The sequence below is a fragment of the Sphaeramia orbicularis genome, chromosome 1, assembly GCF_902148855.1.
Source record: "Sphaeramia orbicularis chromosome 1, fSphaOr1.1, whole genome shotgun sequence".
NCBI classification, from domain to species: Eukaryota; Metazoa; Chordata; class Actinopteri; order Kurtiformes; family Apogonidae; genus Sphaeramia; species Sphaeramia orbicularis.
Genome location: NC_043957.1, coordinates 39,540,064 through 39,556,583, shown reverse-complemented (window position 1 = coordinate 39,556,583; position 16,520 = coordinate 39,540,064). Strand labels below are relative to the sequence as shown.

The 16,520-nt window shown below is 38.3% G+C and overlaps 1 protein-coding gene across 6 annotated transcripts in view; it reads right to left on the bottom strand.

Moving 5' to 3' along the window:
* Window positions 1–5,374: 5,374 nt before the first annotated feature.
* atf7ip (activating transcription factor 7 interacting protein) overlaps window positions 5,375–16,520 on the bottom strand; it is a 32,020-nt gene continuing 20,874 nt past the window's right edge. For 4 of the 6 annotated variants that reach the window (XM_030147565.1, XM_030147591.1, XM_030147573.1 and 1 more), the window contains exons 2-14: window positions 16,353–16,405; window positions 14,918–15,436; window positions 14,358–14,781; window positions 12,688–12,866; window positions 12,464–12,601; window positions 12,271–12,342; window positions 12,097–12,182; window positions 10,484–10,545; window positions 7,961–8,617; window positions 7,050–7,151; window positions 6,878–6,961; window positions 6,587–6,666; window positions 5,375–6,277 (exon numbers count right to left, since the gene is read on the bottom strand). In XM_030147565.1, the coding sequence (XP_030003425.1) occupies window positions 5,822–6,277; window positions 6,587–6,666; window positions 6,878–6,961; window positions 7,050–7,151; window positions 7,961–8,617; window positions 10,484–10,545; window positions 12,097–12,182; window positions 12,271–12,342; window positions 12,464–12,601; window positions 12,688–12,866; window positions 14,358–14,781; window positions 14,918–15,430 (2,853 nt within the window). In that variant the 5' untranslated portion in view covers window positions 15,431–15,436; window positions 16,353–16,405 and the 3' untranslated portion in view covers window positions 5,375–5,821. Of the gene's footprint in view, window positions 6,278–6,586; window positions 6,667–6,877; window positions 6,962–7,049; window positions 7,152–7,960; window positions 8,618–10,483; window positions 10,546–12,096; window positions 12,183–12,270; window positions 12,343–12,463; window positions 12,602–12,687; window positions 12,867–14,357; window positions 14,782–14,917; window positions 15,437–15,551; window positions 15,898–16,352; window positions 16,406–16,520 lie in introns of those variants that run through there. The other 2 variants (XM_030147602.1, XM_030147596.1) reach the window with 2 other exon arrangements.

The following is a 16,520-nucleotide window of genomic DNA, read 5'->3' as shown; positions in this document are numbered from 1 at the left end:
GCATTTTAGTCCAAAACAAATGTATTAAAGAACCATATATGAGTACTACTGAGCATTAATGTGTATTTCATGGAGCGGAACATATGATGACTAGTTGTCTATAAGTACTGTAATGGTGCAAAGAGTCAGGTGCAATGGATCACATACAAATAGGGTGATGGAATGGTAAATGTTTACACTTCTCATCCAACCACAATCAAATTCACTCTATCCAGATGGCACCATTTATCTGGATAGTTTTTTTTTATTTGAACAACAAGCTGGAATGCAAAACAAGCCAAAATGAAACAGGAGTAACAAGTCTATTTTTAAAATGTAAGGAGTAGAAAGTACAGATAATTGTGTGAAAATGTAAGGAGTAGATGTAAAAAGTTGGCTGAAAAATAATTACTCCAGTGAAGTATAGATAACCAAAATTCCTACTTAAGTAAGGTAAAGTATTTGTACTTCGTTACTTGACACCTCTGATTATAAACAAAAATAAATAAATGTAATAAATTACTTTTTTTATTTTTTAAAAATTGCATTTTCGCAATATCATCTTCTCACACAAAATGTGCAAATCCTATAAGATGTGGTCAAAATATCAACTTTAAAAAAGACTCTATCGTCTATCCAAGTGAACACATCAGTGCTGGAAAGAAAATGAAAACTACCTCCATTCGTCTGCATTACCAGGTAATTCTAGGTGCATTAGAATAATTTCATTTATATTATTTTTCGCGTTGTTTTCAATCATTATCCTCATCATACTTGTAAGCAACATCTGGCAACACTTACAATCAAAGGCATTCTCCGGTTTGTGAAAGTTTGGGGGTCCTCCTGCTGATTTTTTTTTTTCCTGTAAAAAGAAAATAATTTCACATTACTTCATTTATGAAAAAAAAATTGGAAAATCTAGAGCACATAATACAAAAATTACAGCTTAAAATAAAGCTTAAACACAAAACCTAACTAAAGAAGTAAACTAAGTCTGGCAAACTTAACCTAGAGTTGATATTCTCCACATTGATTTGGTTTATGTGGTTCCAAAAATAACTTGGGTGCTTCAATTAATGATCGAGAGACCATTAATTTGTTTTCCAACCAACCTTTTATGTTATCTGATTAATTTCCCCTAACTACATTTATTTCACAGCTGTAATTAACATATAACATACAACCTCTCAAATATGATGACATGTTATGGATTAAATTACTCAACAACGAATTCAGTACATTTTAGGGATGTAACAGTTATAATGAGTAACTGTGGTAAAATTCCTGATGGTTAGTATTACTGTTTAAATTATAATTATCATGATAACCATGTTTGATTACCGCACTTTGACTATCTATCTATCTATAAAAAAGAAACTAAAACAACTCAAACTTGATATGGAAAATGGTCAAACAATAGCCATAAGGTTCCATTTTTAATGAACATTTGTATGTTTGATGTTTACATGTTAATATTTGAATGTTTCTGCAACAGAAAAAAACATTGTGCTGTTATTTTATCCATTTATTTATTTATTTTCCCAAAATACAACTTGGTTAAATTATTTCAGTGTGTGTATAAGCACTTTTTGAACATTCTGTGCACAATTTCAACAATACCATGATAATAATGATAACTGTGATAATTTTGGTCACAATAATCATGATATAAAATTGTGATATTGTTACATCCCTAGTACATTTAAACAACCTCGACCAAGAAACCAAAGACCAAATAAACAGTCTAATTGCAGGGAATTTAATGTATGATAATTAACAATTACTTAGACAATTATTTGCTTTTTACTTAATAGGCAACCCCAAATGACACAAGGGATGGAATGTAACAGTTAAAAAGAAAACAATAATAAAATGTACTTTGACTTGAATTTCACTGAGGTCAGCATGAACTCAACATATTCTATATTTTTAATTAATTTATTAACATCTATTTCTCTCTTTCAGGCAACAACACATTCAAGAAAAGGCTGAAATGTGGCTATTTTGTAATGAAGACATGTTAAATTAATTAAATAACTGTGTGATTTGAAACAGGTGTCATGAACAGGTGATTGTATCCATATTTGGTACAAAAGCAACATTCAGGAGAAGTTCAGACCTTTAGGAGCAAAGATGGGCTGATGATTGACAGATAGTCAAGAAATGTTTGAAAAAATTGTTGAGAAGTTGGATACACAATGGATAAGAGGGGATTGGAATATTTCATCCTATACAGTGAATAATGTAATTAAAAGAGTCAATGAATCTGGATATGCATCAGTATATTAAGGGCAGGGACACAAACCTAATCTGGAGGTCAGAGGTCATTTGGAGCAACTCATGTTAGAGCAACTCATGCTGCCTGCAAGATGACAACTTTTTCAGTAATGGCCATTTGTCAAAAAGAAAATGCAAATGTGTTGGATAAGAAAGTGAAGCATTGTAAAGTGGTTTACTGTCTTTTTCTTAAATGTGTTACGGGCTGAATGTGACAAACAGATGTATTATTTACAAATGAAATAACCTTGACTAGATAAAACCTTAAAGTAAATTTTCTAATCATTGTTTTCTTATGTAATTTGTATTTTCTATTGCATCCCAACTTTTTCTAATTTCTGTTGCAAATCATCCACCTGTAACTATTTGTTAACTTGTTAACCTCATTATAACATGAAGGGGAAAAAAGCTGTCAAGTCTGTAATTCCTCTAATATCTATTGCAACATAAAAGTTGCCTGAAACTGATAGAATGATCATTTGTAATTGAGTAAACAGCATTATTTATTCCCTACATACCAGCCTATAAAGTCTGATAAGATTTAATGTTAAATTTTATGATATAATATTGTATGAACTAACAACATATGTTAGCAATCTGTTTCACAAGTATATTAGTTTAAAAAGGGCATGAAATATTGGTTAACCATATTGTTAATAGTTAATAATGTGCGTCACTTACCTGTTGACGGTTTAGCTGAGTTAGCATGTTAGCATCACAGTGCTATGTAGCTAAACGTGTATTCTTCTTTAAATTCTTAAAGCTGTGGTCGTTATATTTTTCATCAAATCCTGAAAACTTTTATTTTACCTCTAAATAGTGCCAAATTCTTCGAAGTTAAAGACAAAAAGTTAAATTAGTTTAGTGAAACACGTTGACTAATAGAGTTGTAATCTGTGGTCAGCTCCTGAACCACTGGCGCCCCCTTGTGGTTCAATAATACACGTCTTCTGATTCTAATGAAGCCATGATCTGAAATTAACAGAATGTTTGATGAAAAATATGGGAGCCATTGTCTTCTTCTTCTTCTTCTTCATATTATTATTATTATTATTATTATTATTATTATTATTATTATTATTATTATTATTATTATTATTATTATTATTATTATTATTATCGTTGTTGTTGTTGTTGTTGTTGTTGTTATAAAGTCACTTAAAAGAAAAGGCAATGTTGAAGCACCCACAATTGAAGGTTGGGTCGATATTGTACAGGACATTTACATTCTGAAGAAGTTGACATTTTCTTTTAACCCTTTCATGAATTAATTGTGAGAACCTTAGTCAAGATATTTTTCTTCAGTGTTTTTATTCCTCCTTAGGCATGAAAAAACAATGCAATCAAGTTTTTTTTTTTCTGTGGAGTTACAAAAATAACCATGCATTTAATTTTTGAAGTAAAGAAACGTGTTTAAAACCCAACACCAGAAAGGAATATGAAAACAATGAAATAAAAACATGTCTAATGCTGCTAATCTGATGTCTTCTTACATTTTTAACATATTCTAATGCTATTAATTCCTCACTTCATCGAGATAATGTGCAAAAAAAAAAAAAAACTTCTTGTCTAACAAACAACAATTGATTTACACTCAAACATGTTAGTGCAGATCAGGTTTATCAAGAACAGCAAAGTTACAGTAATGGTATGAATGTCAGGATATGAGATGAAGTGTAAGTGTCCACTGTGTTGGCTGATATGGAACTAAAACAACTAAACCCATTAATATACAAGAGAACAGCTGGAAAATAACTGTCCACTGGAGTGACTTATGCATGAAAGGGTTAAGGGTCATAGGGAATCTTTTTTCCCTATTTGGTCAAAATGGACAGACTATGTAAAACCTGTAATTGCTGTGAAATGAGTATACCTGTAATGTGGAAACACATGCATGATACACATTCCTGTTTGGGTTGTGTAAACATACACACCTTAATGTGTTTTGTTCTGTTGAAGAAGAAGCGGAGCAAGCCCTCTCCTCCTGCCCACTTCTTATATTTGTTCTTTTATTCTACTAGAAAACTTGGATTAGTAATGATCATTCTCTCATCCACATTTGAGGTGTGGACATTGAAATGTACCTGAAATGGAAGTTTTGTATGATTGCCTTTTCCAAATCAACAAAAACTGGGGGAAAAAAACAAGGCAGTGTTGCTTCTTTGTCTCGGCCATTGGGTCAACAAACAACTGTGTTTTCTAGTGGTCTCAGCAAAGCCAAAAGATGTTAGTAATATCATTCTGAATTCATACCACGGGCCAAAACAAACCGCCGAAGGATCCAAAAATTACACTGAAGATATTAACAGTCCAGGCAATAAAAAAAAAAAAAATCAAGGGTGTCAAACTCAGGGGCCATATTCAGCCCAATTCCATTTCCAGCAGGTCTGAGCAGTAAAATAATTGCATGAAAACCTAGAAATAATGACGAAAAACTCTAAATTTTTCCTTTTTGCTTTATTGTGAAAAATGGCAAAAATAAATTCATATTGTGAAAATCCTCTCACGTTTCACTGTCCTCTCACAATAGGTGCAAATAACCAATGAACAACCCTAAATTTCGTAAGAAAAATAAGTGCAATTTTAACAGTGTTGTCCCTGTTACTAAATGTTTTGTCTTTATAGATCCACTGCAATCTGTGAGGTGTAATGCACATGTGTAAATGCTAAGATGAAACATACTGTTCTTAACAAACTGCACAGTACATGCTTGTTCAGGTTAATTACATTTTTTGTGAGAATAGTTTGTAATCATTAACATGTTCAAAATGTTATTAAAAAAAATAATAATTTTTTTTGGAGTTTTGTAAAAGGTGTTATACTTTTATTTTAATGGTTGGACCCACTTGGGATCAAGTTGGGTTGTATGTCCTCTAAATTAAACTGAGTTTGAGACCCCTGATGGAGACAGTTGTGTGGTCCCTCATTGGCAGCCAGTAATGTAATATAGCTGTAGTGTTTCAGCAGTAAGACAAGAGGATTTTACAACTCTCATTTTGGCAATTAAATGTTTCAGCATCTTGATATGCAACTGCTGTATTCAAGGCACTATACTGGCTGAGTGCAACTGCAATGATATTTCACAGTATTACATTCATAACAAAAAAATGCAGTAACCCAAGGTTTTAATAAAATGTTTTATTGTGTTCATCAAAGTCTGGTTGCCAGACAAAACTTACAAAAGTTATCATTCAGTTTCTACCACACATTTATACATTTCTGTGCAATACTGAGTCTACTCTGATAATCCTGTCACCTATAGTCAAATAAAACAAAAGACATCTGGGTCTAAGTAACAGGAATCAAGGACATAAATATATGACTTGGTTGGTCGGCAAAAGAATTAAATTATATACAACAGCTTAAGTCACCAAAAATACATGACATACATTGAACAGAACCAACCAACTGCTGTTTCTATTCTCCAAGTCAGTCAAGAACTCCAGTTGTTACGTAAAGAGATATTTACAGATACCGTTCAATGCACATTATAAGTTCCCAACAACAAAAGAAGTAAAAGTAATGAACTTTGAAACGCAGCACACTGTTCCCATTCTTTAACTGTTCAACTAGAGCTTGAATTTATGACATTTGTGCACTGAGGTTCACAGAAAGCACCGAAACGTCCATAGATGTCTTTGGCTCGAACAGCGAAATGATAAGTGGAGCCGGACTGGAACTGGGTCAGGGTACAGGCCATAGGCAGAGGAAGGGCTTTCACCTCCCCAATCTTTTTCCAGTGCTGCTGTGCAACGTTGCCGCTCGAGTTGTCTTGGTGGAAGGCGTAGAGGTGATAGCTCTCTACAGCCGCACAGGTTCGATCAGTTTCTGCCACGCACCAGGAAAGCACGATGCCCGTCTGCCCCGGCACCAGTTTCAGCTGAGGTTGTTGAGGAGGTGAGGTCCTCTCTGCCTCTGGGGGTAAGCGTGGGGGTGCGGGGGCAGTGGGAAGAGGAGGCAGTGTCATGCTGGAGCTCCGGGTTGGCGTGCCAGTGGTTACAGCACGTTTCATCGGAGAGTCCTGTAAAATAAGGAACATCAAGTCATCAACAAGTATTCCACTGGGAAAAGGAGATGTAATATGTTGTAATAGGGCCAGTTTGTCATCATACATTAACTGGTTGTAGTAGGGTTACAAAGAAAGTTATTTATCGACCAAGAAGAGGAATGTAACTCCTATATAGTTGTTGGGTAAAAAACCAAGACAAAAGGTCTGATGATTGAAACACATTCATAACAAATATATAACCATGTAAAATGACAATTCCCGAGACTCATCTGCGGGGTACAGTAAATGCCATCTGTCTTAGTGGTAGTTTTGGATCCTCACCAGTGGGGGGCGATGGTGGATTGTCAGCTGTGGATTGCTGGAAGAGTTTGAATTGGAGTTTGGGGATGACCTTGCTGTACCTACGGACAAAAAAAGCAAAGATGTCAAAATAAGTACTTATTGAGATGGCAAACACACAACATGGTGTTACTTTTGGATTACATTTTTTTGTTGACTTGGTTAATTTTCAATATTATTGTGCCTAAGATCCAGAAAAATCAATGAAAAATTATTGCATGCTTGCACAAAACCTCCTTTTCTCATTTTATGAATAAATGGTGGTGGTCTTACTGTTAGGAATGCTGATCACAAGTGGATGAGAGCGCTGGGTACTGGAAGGTGTTGTAACAGCGGTGCTCTTAGTCACACCTGTAACTGTAGGATACAATATAATTAGATCAACAGGTTGTCTTAACATAAAACAGGTATGTAACAGTTTGCTAAAGGGACATCTCAACCTTACCTTGCACATCATCATCATCTTCAGTGAGGTCGATGACAGAGCCTTTGGGGCGTGCTGCTGGAGCAGCTGCTTTGGAAGGAGTAGATCCAGCTGCTTGGTTGTCTGTAAAAGACAACAATTGAGTCAGATAAATAAAATCATTTCAATGGGAGAAGAAGAGAGCAGATAGACCCATGGACCCTTTTTATGAAAGGCTTGTCACACAGGAGGTAAATGTGGGCCAAAGTGTTGCTTTTCTCATATGGGCCATATGAAAGTGTTTTTTTTTGTTTTTGTTTTTTTTCATACAAAAATCAGTGGAAAGACAAAACATGCATGACAGGGTCGACAGCACAATTCACATTGAATTCTGATTTGGGACACTTCTATCTGTGGTCCTCTATAAGGTACAGGTCTGATTATTTGCAACGTAATTGAAGCATGACATCACTCTAAATCTACATTTCTCATGATTGTTGGGAGTATGACATCTTTGTTTTGATTTTTTTCCTGCTTTGCTAAATAACCACAGTGGAGATGATTAAAAAACAGAGGAGAATAAAGATGCAATATCTTGAGACAGTGGGGAAAGTGGTACACCTGTATGCCACATTTCTTACTTTTCTTCAGTGAATCTGTCTCAGTACAAAACTATCACCAGGTTACACTAGAAACTGATATTGGCTGCATTTCAAAAAATAATGTGAGCTGGCAAAATTGGATCCAAGGAATGGCTCACAATTGTCAGTAAGGGTTGCACCGTGAACGTAACTAAAACTGCCTCAAGTGAACAAACAGTATCAGCACAACTATCAAACTTACAAGGACTGTGTCTCAAAGTCTTATTTAGATTTTTCTCATAGTCAACAACCAACAATCAGGACAAGTTGCTGATTGCAGCGTGGTTTGCCCGCACATGACACAAAACTCACCTGTCTTTGATGTCAGAGACGTTCCCTGTGGGGGTCCTGGTGCAGTAGAACCTGTGGCTGCCGGCCCAGATGTTGCCGGTGAAGATGCTGAAGACATAGCTCCAGCTACAGAGACCGACTGAGATGGTGTTCTGGCTGTGGTCACAGATATTCCTGCATTAGGAGTAGTTATCCCCCCTGCACCGCCTTGATACACAGCACGAGCCAGAGAGATCTGGCCAGAGGACACCGTGGACGACTGGAGTGTGGGAACAGTGGCTGATGGCAAGGCTGAAGTGGTGGTAGTGGCAGGAGCAGGTTTGAGTATAAATGTGGTAGTGGGTGCAGTGGTCTTGGCCTTGTTAAGAGAAGTGACTGCAGACAGAGAGGAGACGGGGATGTTGACCAGCGTTCCTGTCTGACCGTTGGCCATGGATAAAGGCAGCTGGATGAGGAGCGGCTGGCCTGCGGCCACCATGCTGTTCCCAGGGGCCGTCTTCAACAGCAGGGTGCCGGTCGGACTCTGGGTCGTGATGCCGGTGGCCAAGGTGGAAGCAGCATTAGAGGTGGAGGGGATCAGCTGGAGGATGGGAGCCTGTGGAACCACTGTGGTGGAGGTGGGTGTTGAAACTGCAGCTGAGGCTGGAGGGGCTGAAGGGGGGGGATTTACTGTGGACATTATGGAGAAAAAAAATAAAAAGGTTATGTCAGACTGAGGCCATACATGGAACTGTTGTTATCAAGTGAACCTTGTTGCTTCAATACATTTTTTGTTCAATTAGTTATATTTTAATCTTGTTTAAACTTTTTAAAGAGCAATGACACAAGACCTATTCAAATCCAGCTGCACTGGGGCAGGATGTTAAAGATCTCAGATATGAACACAACCATTTTACACAACGGAATGGTTTCACCAGTTGCTTTGGTGGCAGCTTTATGTTCTTTTGACTTTCCATGTGACTCTTAACATCTTTACACCTAAAGCTCCTAATCTGACCATTTTATTGCACAAGGTAATGCAGGTTTAAAATTATTTAGGGTCCAAACATTTTATTAAGGCTTAAAAACAAACACAAGAGTCAATCACTTCTTAACACTCAGTCCCTCCTTTTAAAAAAAAACAAAAACAAAACCTAAAATTAAACAACATACTTTTTTTGTCATTAACTTCAGTTACCATGTACAGAAAATGTGAATTCATTTTCATAATTGTAACCCTCTAAATGCCAGTTCATTATCATCAAGAATTATTTTCTATTTGATGAATGCACAGTGGCTTTTATTTTTGCATGGATCATCAGTCTGGGGTATGATTAGCAACAACACAAATTTTTTTGTATTTTTTGTAATACCACAAAAAGTATATATCTTTTAAAATCACTTTCCCTCCTGCAGCACTCAAAGGGACATCATAAATAAATAACCTTCATAAAAATATGAAACATGAAACAAATACTACATTTTGAATTCTGAAATTAAATTTATTTCAAACACGTCAATACATGTAAATTGATAAAAAAAAAAAAAAAAAAACAAAGACACTGAGTCTCAGGGGCAGCAGGTGTTGCAAAGCATGGAGGTATGGGCTCTACAAATGTGCTGTCCACATCTGCAGCTGCCGTTGCGGCTCCTATTGCAAAAATGGCACCGTCGCCTTCGCCCAGTCACTGCTGGCCAACCATTGCTCTCCTCTCACTGCCCTCCCACCTGCATCGACTAATTGAGGCACCTGGCTACCTTGTTTACGTTCTGTTCTGAAGGGATTTGCTGCTTATTAGTTCCCAAACTTTTATTATGATCATAGAAAATGCTGTAAGAATCATTGCTTTTACAGTCCACATCTCTCTCTAGACGGTAGATTTTTTTTTTTAGTATTGATGCAGAAATTCCAAAATGCATTTCAAAAATAACATCTTTCTCAGAAACCATCTCAGCATAACTGCCAAAATGAGAACAAAAAATACAAAAAGCCGTAAAAAGGGTCAAAGGAGGGCTGAGGGGTAAGACCTGGCAAAATCATATTTAAGACATTTTATGGCCTAAAACTAAAGTTATCAGATTTTAGAGTGTTTAGGGACCTGCAACAAGACACTTGTGCATCAAAGTCCACTGAACATTTTTTTGTTTATCCCTGTATGCAGTGGGTAAAAAAACACTTAGACAGGCACTTACACAAACTTACGTCTTATGTCTAAAAGAAACACTTTATTCCTATACTTTAGACTTCCTCAATATAGTGACATGTGGCATACTCTACTAAAGGCAAACAAAGGGAGGAGTACGTAGACAACTGATAAATCACAGAACTGATTAAGCTGGCTGTTCTTTTCTTTCTTATCAGCATAAACCCTACAACCACTCTAAAAATTTTAAATCTCAAAACAGAAAATACAACACAAGAATCAGAACCAAACACCCACACCTTCTTTGTGGCAAAAGGATGCCACAAAACCACTATGTGCTACTACTCTATGCCTTATTTTAAGTTAAAGGAAAAAATAAAACACTTTTATTATAATATATAATTATAATCCTGCTACTTACCGAGTGTGCCAGATGTTGGAGCGGCTGCTGGAGTCTTTACCTCCACAGATGTCCGGACTGGCCTGTTTAAAGACATTGCTTAGATGGGTTTATGTTCACTAGAGGAAGATGCCTGAGAGTGGTTAGGTGCTGATAATCCACTTTATTCCATTCCATAGTCAGCTTTGAACAATCTGTGGCACAACTGCACCTCATATTTGAAGAACATGTTTCAGTTTTCATTCAAGGATTTGTCAGAACATGAATAAACTTCATATAAATGTAATGCCAGTTCCACAAATTTAGATGTACAAGTCAGCAGGGATTATTATCACTTTTATACTAGTTTTTAAGAACGTTGACACCAGTCTATTTGTAATGAAGGTGATATTTAAACAAAATGTTTAATCAAAATGACACTTGATGACTATTGTCCCAGTATGCTTCTGTTCCTGTAGGATATGACTACCAAAGAGCCACAGCAGTTCTGTCTTCAGTACATCGAAAAAATTCCGGTCTTCTTTTCACTCGTAGCAATTCATTGATAACGTCACGAATTTCTCTCCAGCTGTCACATGATAATTCAGGAAATCGATACTCAATGTACATCCTCATAGTCCTCCTTAAGTTTGTGGGCAGGGCTTCCTTGCCCAATAATCCAACATAGTTGACCTTCGTGACCCATTCACAGTAGACATCATATGGGACTAAGTAACGGAATATGAAGGATGCATAGCGATCCGCTCTGGGACTCGCTGAGCGTCTCTGGCAATTGCGGTACAGGACTTTCTCCAAGTGGGAAGTGATAGTGCGGAGTTTAATGTCTGCTCTGCATTTTCCTTCATTGTATTCTGCCAGCTTTTTCGCCATGGCAGTATGAGGGGATATATCTCTCCCCTCATCCTCCTCCTCTGTCTTCATTGAGTGTGCAGGAGTCTCACCAACAGAGGGCACCATGCCCTCTCTGGGAACCTCAGGCTGCAGCTCTACTGCCTGCCGACGGAGCACGCTGTTGGGAGGAGAGGTGCAGTTGTAACTACAATCTGCACTGCCTGAGGTAACGCTCAGGCTTCACATTGTAGAACGTCACAAGACTCAAGACCTGGACCCACGCGGGGCTACTTTGTAGATTCAAAACACACTGCAACGTGTGTTTGCTTATTCCAAACCAGACTTACGGAATATTTTGACTGAAGTAAGACTTTAAAAAGTTGATCCTGACAAACCGAACAATGGACATGAAATCATGGTTTCCAAAAAAGTATGGAATTGGAGGATGTTCTGTCCATTAGATTTCAATTCTGTTGTGATTACAGATAGCAACCTGGGACAATGTCAGCTATGAACGCTGGGAACGATTCCGTGCTGTACTGGCTTCAGTCCGGTATTGTCACGTTCATACAAAGGCCAAATCAAATTCACACAGTATTATTAAGTGCACACACTGCTGATCAAGAAATGCATGAAAAATTACATCAAGCTCTGAAATTCAATTTTTTTGTCACATGGCAAATGAAAGACTGTACTGTAAAATGTGTTCTAAAAATCCCTCCAAAACATTTAAATTAATATATTAACAGATATCATGCGGTAGCAGATCTATATGCGAGGTACTCTGAGCAGGTCACACTTACCGTTGAGCTTGAGGGCTGTTTGTAACAGTGGCAGTCTTGGCAGTGGCAGCAGTAGCAGCAGCAGCTGCTGCAGCAACAGCAAGTGCCTGCAGAAAAAAACAAAGCTTGTTGTCAAAATATTTTCTAGTACAAACTGGTACATGGATCAAAGCAAGTGAGGAAATAAACTCTTACCTCCTGTTTCCTTTTGTTTTCTGATGCCTGATTGGCCTCTCCAAACTTCTTCGATAACCGAGCTATCTTGATCTAAAAGTATAGAGGAGGATGATTTAAAATAGACTACAAAAGCTAGGACTGATGCAACATTATTAACTAGCTAGCACTGATAATCAAATTATTTCCCCAGCTAGTATTGTTGTTTGCTTACTTGAAGTGTGTTAATGGCGGTTTGGTGTTTCGTGGCACAGTCGATCTTTTCTACTCTGTCCTTCAGCTCCTGGAAATTTTTGTCGAAAATTGTCAGCTGCATCACCCGCAACCGTTCCTCCACTAGCTGTTGCACAATCTGAGAATGAAGAGATGTGAATGTAGAGTTCAGTTGAGTTGGCTTACACTAGCAATAAAAGTGCAGATTGCCAGTTCCTTACGTACCTTTTCAAGTTTATGGTGACTCCCCGCTTTAGCAGTAATTTTGAGTTCCAGCTGAGCCTCCAGCTCCTCTCTTTCCATCTTGGGCCTTTTCCCATCTCGTTTTACGGTTTGTCCCTCTTTTTCAAATCCCTCTGATAAAGTGCGCTTCAGGCCTGATGTAGAACACTTCTCCTCTGGCACTATTGGGAAACAAAGTCTGGTTATTACCATGTGTAAGCCATTTGGATCCTGTTCTACATAAAACATTTTCTGGTATTGTCGCGTTAAAAGAAAAGTTTAGGTCACACTCAGCTGGTACTCTAAGCAGCAGAACAAGACAGCCAAAAGACAATATTGCCAGTCAAATATGAGTTTTATGGTTGTGAAGACTGAGCAACAACTTGGGATTTTAGCAAGTAGGTAGAACAGGCAAGAGAAAGGTATGTGTAAAGTAGTAGTTGTAGTTGTAGAGCAAATCTGACAGCTGCTTTCAGATCACAAACTTCATGGAAGCACTTTAATTCTCTTTTAAATCACATCTTTTCACTGACCATGAATCTACATAGCCGTATAAAATGGTCTAAACAGCAGAATGAGCTGCTTTTAAGAGTAGGATTTGTGGTAATTCTGTTAGTTTTCACTCAGATTTTTGTGGATGCTTAATGTGAAACTCAACTTGGAGATCATGTTCAGTTCCTTCATGGCCCTGCACCTACTTATCTGAAAGGGCTCTTAGTTCCCTACAATCCATCTAGAGCACTACTCTGTCAACATGCAGGCTTACTGGTGGTTCCCAGAATCTCCAAAAGTAGGACGGGAGCTAGAGCCTTCAGCTATCAAGCTCTTCTGCTGTGGAACCGCCTCCCTGCCTCAGCCTGGGAGGCAGACACCCTTTCTATGTTTAAAAGTAGGCTTAAAACTTTCCTTTTAGATGAAACTTATAGTTAGGGTGGCTCAGGCTGCTCTTGGTTATACTGTTATAGGCTTAGACTGCTGGGAGACTCATCATGATACAGTGACCTCTCCTCTGGTCCTCTTCCTCTCTCCTCCTCCAGTCACGCCCCAGCAAATGCATGTTACCGACTTGACGTCTCTGTGCTTTATGTCCTCACACGTTTTCCCTAGATCATCTCTGGACCGGCTACTGTGGTCCTGCTTCTCTCCTGCCTCCGTTGCCATCATTCCTTTATCCATTTAGTTGTTATAGTGTTTATTATATAGTCACATAGATGGTAGAAGTTTCTCTTATTGGTACTAACAGCTGCAGTTGTAAAATATCCACTGTTAGTTATGTTTAACAGTTACTGTTGAGTTTGCAGTGCAACCATCGTCTCCCCCCTTCTCTCCCCCTCCCCCAATCTCTCTCTCTCTTCCTTTAACCCTCTCTCCTTAACCCCAACTGATCAAGGCAGACGACCATCCTCCATGAGCTGGGGTCTGCTTAAGGTTTCTGCCTGTTAAAAGGAACTTTTTCCTCACCACTGTCACCGAGTGTTTGCTTCCCGAGGATTCTGTTGGGTTTCTGTAAATTGGCTTGAGAGTGTGGTCCAAACAGTTCCAAATGTAAAGTGTCATGAGATAACTTTTGTTATGATGTGAAGTTATACAAATACAATTTGATCGAATGATTGATTGTTTTTGGATTTTAAACTTAACTTTCAGTAGAGAACACTTTGACATACTCTTTATACCTGTATTAGATGGTGGAGTGGATGAGGGACGAGATTGTTTTATGTGTGGTCCAACTTTAGTTTTTCCTTTTTTGGTCTCCACTTTCACTGAGCTCAGGTCCATCTTTTCCTCTTTCACCGATCCTTTAATCACATCGTTTGTGTCTACTGCCTCTTCTTTCATGTCCTCTTCTTTCACTTCAGTTTTTTGCTTCGGAACCGTTGCAGAAGAGGAAGCTGTTTGAGGAGCAGTAGACTTTGGAGAAGGCTTTTCATCGCCTGTTTGCGCTGTTGTAGCCTCAGAGTCCTTGGCATTTGCAGTGTTAGAGTCTGTTTCCATTGGCTCTGTAGATTCAGATACTGAAACTGACACAGGTGAAGATGGAGCCACACCTTCAATGGAATCCTTAACCACCGCTGGGGTGTCCGCTGTAGTCTCTTCCTCCTGAGAAAACACATAGAGGGTTTATTAAAGTGAAGTTCATTGGACTGGCAAGTTCATCAATATCGTTAAAATTTGGAAATATCAAGGGTCATCCATGTGTAGATATTGGATATTCACTTTCCTAAAAAGGCCTTACCTCTTTCTTTTCCATCACTGTCACCGTCTGTGCGTCTCTTTCCTGGTTTTCCTTAGAATCTTTTGTTGCTTGTGTAGTCAGCTCTTTGGATGACGGTGATAAGGAGTCCATCTTCACCTCTTCCTCATCGTTGTCCATTTTTTTATGTTCAAAGTTTGTAGAGTTGAATGGAGATGTAGGAGTATTACTTTCTTCCTTTGCTTTTGGACTTGGTGAAGAACCGGGGGATGGCGACAAATTTAGGGACAGGAAAGGAGTTGGAGAGGAAGAACATGAAGGAGATGGAGCATCTGGAGAGTTTGAGTCTGAGATGTTTTGTTCTTTGTCCGTGACCTTTTGTCCATCCTCTTTGTGTGTGCCGTTCATTAAAGGTGGTGAAGGTGACTCAGACAGACCTGAACTGGTTGTCAACAAAGTGTTGTGAAGCGTCTCCAGTTGCTGTCGATCGCTGATTTTCATGGTTTTCCTAGCACGGAAGATCTTCTTCTTCTCCTCCGTCACAACAACTTCCATCGCTGCCTGTGAGGAAGAGAGATTATATTTCATTAAAAGGGCAAGATCAGACTAGGAAAGATCTCCTAAACAATGGCAGGAGGAGCAAAAGTGAACACCAAAAGTGGCCTCCCTCGGTTGCCCTGCTCTAGTCTTTACGCACTGCTTGATAAAGAAATGACTGCAAGGTTTCAGAGAAAACACTAGAGGTCACTGTAGAACCCTGTGTCTTTCCTGTTTGTTCTCTTCTTCTGGAAGGTTCTTCTCCCACAGAAGTCTGTAAACCAAACAATTCGGCTCCACCAACAACCTGAGTTTTCTCAAAAATCTGACCCACAATATGAAGTCTGCTTGAGAGGACCATCCTATTTACACAGTACTGCATCTCTCCTAAAGAGGCAATAGTCCCTGTGTGCTAAAAACCCTTTTTTTAGATTAGTCAGAAAAGCTCAACCTGCTCTGACATTTTCCTCTTCCCTTCATTTTGTTAAATTAATCTATGGATTTCCTGTTTACCTAAACCCCGATCAAGAGAACAGGAATGACATTGAGATTAACAACAGCAGCAACCCGACCCTCTTCCCATCCCCCCATGCTCCTATTGGCTCAGCCCTCAGCGAATCAGAATCACCGAGGTGAGACTGTTGGCAGCAGTAAAGAGGTTATGCAAAACGTGCAGTGTTTTCCGTACATCGTTTTGACTGGTGTATATATTGCAGTTTAGGGGCTAGGTTATACTTTTATGTACATTTATGCTATGTTTTATTCACTTACATGTGGGTGCACTGATTTGATTCTTGTAAAATACATTTGTCAGACTAAAAAAGAAATTAGGAATGCTGACCATTTTTTTGGCACAACTAACTTTAGGTGCAGCAATCAAGATAAGTGCTAATATATTCGACAATATACAGTGCAAATACGAAATCTATAAATAACTCACCTTCAAGTCGATAGGTTCCTGGTCATGGATTGATCACAGATTTCTTCGACAACCTGGGAGACACAGAGATGTATTTTTAGCCACTTTTATATTAAATGCCTCAAATTACAACTGTAAAATTATATACACATGAAATCAACAGACCACACATGTGTACATGTAACCATG